The sequence below is a fragment of the Hyaena hyaena genome, unplaced genomic scaffold (genome assembly GCF_003009895.1).
Source record: "Hyaena hyaena isolate Hyena2069 unplaced genomic scaffold, ASM300989v1 scaffold_3045, whole genome shotgun sequence".
Classification (NCBI taxonomy): domain Eukaryota; kingdom Metazoa; phylum Chordata; class Mammalia; order Carnivora; family Hyaenidae; genus Hyaena; species Hyaena hyaena.
In genome coordinates, this window is record NW_024083678.1 from 1 (window position 1) to 3,576 (window position 3,576).

At 50.8% G+C, this 3,576-nt stretch overlaps 1 protein-coding gene across 1 annotated transcript; it reads left to right on the forward strand.

Annotated features, from left to right (window-relative positions):
* Positions 1–1,279: 1,279 nt before the first annotated feature.
* On the forward strand, positions 1,280–2,945 carry LOC120227735 (the record flags this gene model as incomplete). Its single annotated transcript, XM_039225779.1, is given in 1 exon segment — positions 1,280–2,945. A coding segment is annotated over 1 exon segment (1,666 nt), but the record flags the coding sequence as incomplete, so codon positions are not given.
* Positions 2,946–3,576: the final 631 nt, after the last annotated feature.

The following is a 3,576-nucleotide window of genomic DNA, read 5'->3' on the forward strand; positions in this document are numbered from 1 at the left end:
AAAATATTATAATTGGATCCCATCAAAAATCCTGATGGCAGGAACCAATCAAATATAATATATGTTCATATTTAAATATTAACCAATGACAAACCTGTAACCATAGAGATCTCCTGTCCCTCCCCACGACTTGTTTACTCCTGTTTATAAAAAGGCTGCAAAGGCTTTGTTCAGGGCCTCTCAGCGTCACCGGCAACGAGTGTGCAGAGGTCCGGGTTCGAACCTGCAAATAAACAACCCTTGCCGATTGGCTTTGACTCTGGTCTCTGGTGGTCTGTTTTTGGGGGTTTCTCGAACTCTGGGCGTTTCATTTGGGGGCTCGTCCGGGATTTTCCCCAGACCCACCAGACCCCAAGTCAACGGGTTGTTCCTACAACAGATCAGTAAGTAGCCGGCTCTGTCTCTCTGTTTGTCTCAGCGTCGGTTTCTGTCTATCTGTTTGTTTCGGTTTCTGCCGCGCGGAATCTGTATCAGTGACTGTATTGGCTCTGGCGGACGTGCTATAGAGCAGTCAGTCGGGACCGAGGAGACGTCCTCCGGCGCCCATCTGGGGCTACTTAGCCCATCTGGGGTCTTTTTCGGCCCATCTGGTAAAAAGACGGAGCGGGTTGCTACCGCGAACTGGCGTGAGGCCGGCGTCTTTTTCTGTTGGCTAGCCTTCTATGTCTGTGTCTTTTGTCTGTGTCTTTCTGTGGTTGTTAATTGTAAGCCTCTCAGTATTCTACACAAATTGCTCTCTAGACAGTTGCAAAATTGTCGCCACGCTTGCGAGTTAACCTATTTGTTCTTCCCTATAGGAACCTTTGGACTCTTTCTGAAAGTCTGAACTAACTAACTTGACTCACTTTGTCTTTCTTATCTAGGTAATGGGGCAAAACCAGAGCACACCTCTCTCCCTAATCTTAAATAACTTCAAGGAGGTCCGGTCTAGGGCTAACAACCTAAGCCTGGACATTCGCCGATCTAAATTTATGATTCTCTGTCGGTCAGAATGGCCCACTTTCGGGGTCGACTGGCCACCGGAGGGTACCTTTTGTCTGTCGACAATCGCCAAAGTTAAAGCTAAAGCCTTCCGGCCAGGGAAGGAAGGCCACCCTGACCAAGTGCCCTATATCCTTGTCTGGAAGGATCTGGTTGAGAATCCCCCACCATGGATTTCTCCATTTCTCTCTTCAGGATCCTGCAAAATTCTTGCGGCTTGCCCCCCTGCGGCTCGCCCCAAGGATTCCCCCAAACCACGTAACCCCACGGCACCCTTATATCCCGTATTACCCGATAGTCAGGACCCCCATCCCTAGATCCTCCACCCTATCCTCCTCTCCCCATCGCCCGGGCCCCGCCGGAAGCAGCCGCCGCCCCGCCACCCGACCCGCAAGAAGAACCGGAAACGCGAGAGGCGGCGGCTCTGCCGGAGCCAAGAGGGCGCGAAACGACCGCCCTGAGTCCTGTTAGAAATGAAACTGGCCACGGAGGGCCAGCTGGCCGCCCTCGCGGACCTTCTCAGCGAGAGCCAAGCTCCCGCCTCCCTGACTCCACAATAGCCCTGCCCCTGCGGGAAATAGGGCCCCCTGATGACACAGGTAACCCCCGACTTCAGTACTGGCCCTTCTCTACTAGTGATCTCTATAACTGGAAAATCCAAAACGCTCGTTTTTCTGATAACCCTAGAGATCTGATAGCCCTTCTAGAGAGCATTATGTTCACCCATCAGCCTACCTGGGATGACTGTCAACAGCTCCTGAAAATCCTGTTCACTACGGAGGAAAGAGAAAGAATTCAATTAGAAGCGCGGAAGGTAGTTTTGGGAGAGGATGGTCGCCCTACCGCGAATCCGGACCTCATCAACGCAGCCTTTCCCTTGACCCGGCCCGAATGGGACTACAACGCAGCAGAAGGTAGGGGACGGCTACTCACTTATCGCCAGACTCTAATGGTGGGTCTCTGGGCAGCGGCACGCAAGTCCACCAATTTGGCCAAGGTGTATTCAGTGATACAAGGTAAGACAGAGAGTCCCGCTACCTATCTAGAAAGATTAATGGAGGCCTTTAGACAGTACACCCCCATGGACCCTGAGGCCCCAGAAAACCAGGCAGCTGTCGTGATGTCTTTCGTAAACCAGTCCGCCTCTGATATTAAGAAAAAACTCCAGAAACTAGAGGACTTTGAAGGAAAGCAGATCCAAGATTTACTCCGAGTCGCACAGTGGGTATATAATAACCGGGATGCCCCAGAGGAAAAACAAATCAGAGCTACGCGAGAAATGACTAAAGTCCTAGCTACCATAGTTCAGAAAGAACAACCGTCCTCAGGAGGTGGCCACGCAATCAGGCAGCACTTAGATAAAGATCAGTGCACCTATTGTAAGGAAAGGGGGCATTGGTTGCGGGATTGTCCTAAAAAGAAACAACGGCACTCGGAGCCCAAACCATGGCAAACCAAGACAACCTCTGTCCTGTTTACACAAGATTCAGAATAGGGAGCACGGGGTTCAGATCCCCTCCCCGAACCCAGGGTAACATTACAAGTGGAGGGGACCCCGGTCCGGTTCCTAGTCGACACCGGAGCACAACATTCAGTACTAGTTAAGCCCCAAGGAAAAATGTCTGAAAAATAGTCCTGGGTGCAGGGGGCCACTGGGACAAAGAAATACCTCTGGACGACTCAGAGGACTGCAAACTTGGGAACTGGGATGGTAACTCACTCCTTCCTAGTTATCCCTGACAGCCCCTGCCCCTTACTGGGGAGAGACTTACTTACCAAAATGGGGGCCCAGATCCATTTTCAACCAGAAGGGCCAACCGTGACTAATTCCCAAAATCAGCCTCTATCAGTTCTTACTGTAAAATTAGAAGATGAGTACAGACTCCATCAAACACAATCACCGCAAGGTCAAGACCTGGGACTCTGGCTCCAACGCTTTCCCAACGTGTGGGCAGAAACAGGGGGTATGGGATTGGCAAAACATCGCCCGGCCCTGTTCATAGAAATTAAGCCTGGGACAGACCCTGTTCGAGTGCGCCAATACCCGATGCCCACTGAAGCCAAAGCGGGCATCACCCCACATATCCGTCGCCTCCTAGACGCCGGAGTCTTATGTACTTGCCACTCGGCATGGAATACCCCCTTATTGCCGGTGCGAAAACCCAATAGTGGGGAATATAGGCCGGTACAAGATCTGAGGGAAGTCAATAAAAGGGTAATAGACATACATCCGACCGTCCCTAACCCCTACACTCTCCTGAGTGCTCTCAGCCCCGAAAAACAATGGTATACTGTTCTAGATCTAAAAGATGCATTTTTCAGCCTACCTTTAGCACCCAAAAGTCAAGAGTTATTCGCTTTTGAATGGACTGACCCTGACAGGGGCATAAATGGACAACTCACTTGGACTAGACTACCACAAGGATTCAAAAACTCTCTGACCCTGTTTGATGAGGCACTACATGAGGATCTGAGTGAGTACAGACAACAATACCCTAATATAACCTTCCTGCAGTATGTCGATGACCTTCTAATAGCCGCTGAAATGCCTGAGATCTGTATCCAGGGAACTGAAGGCCTCCTACACACTCTAGG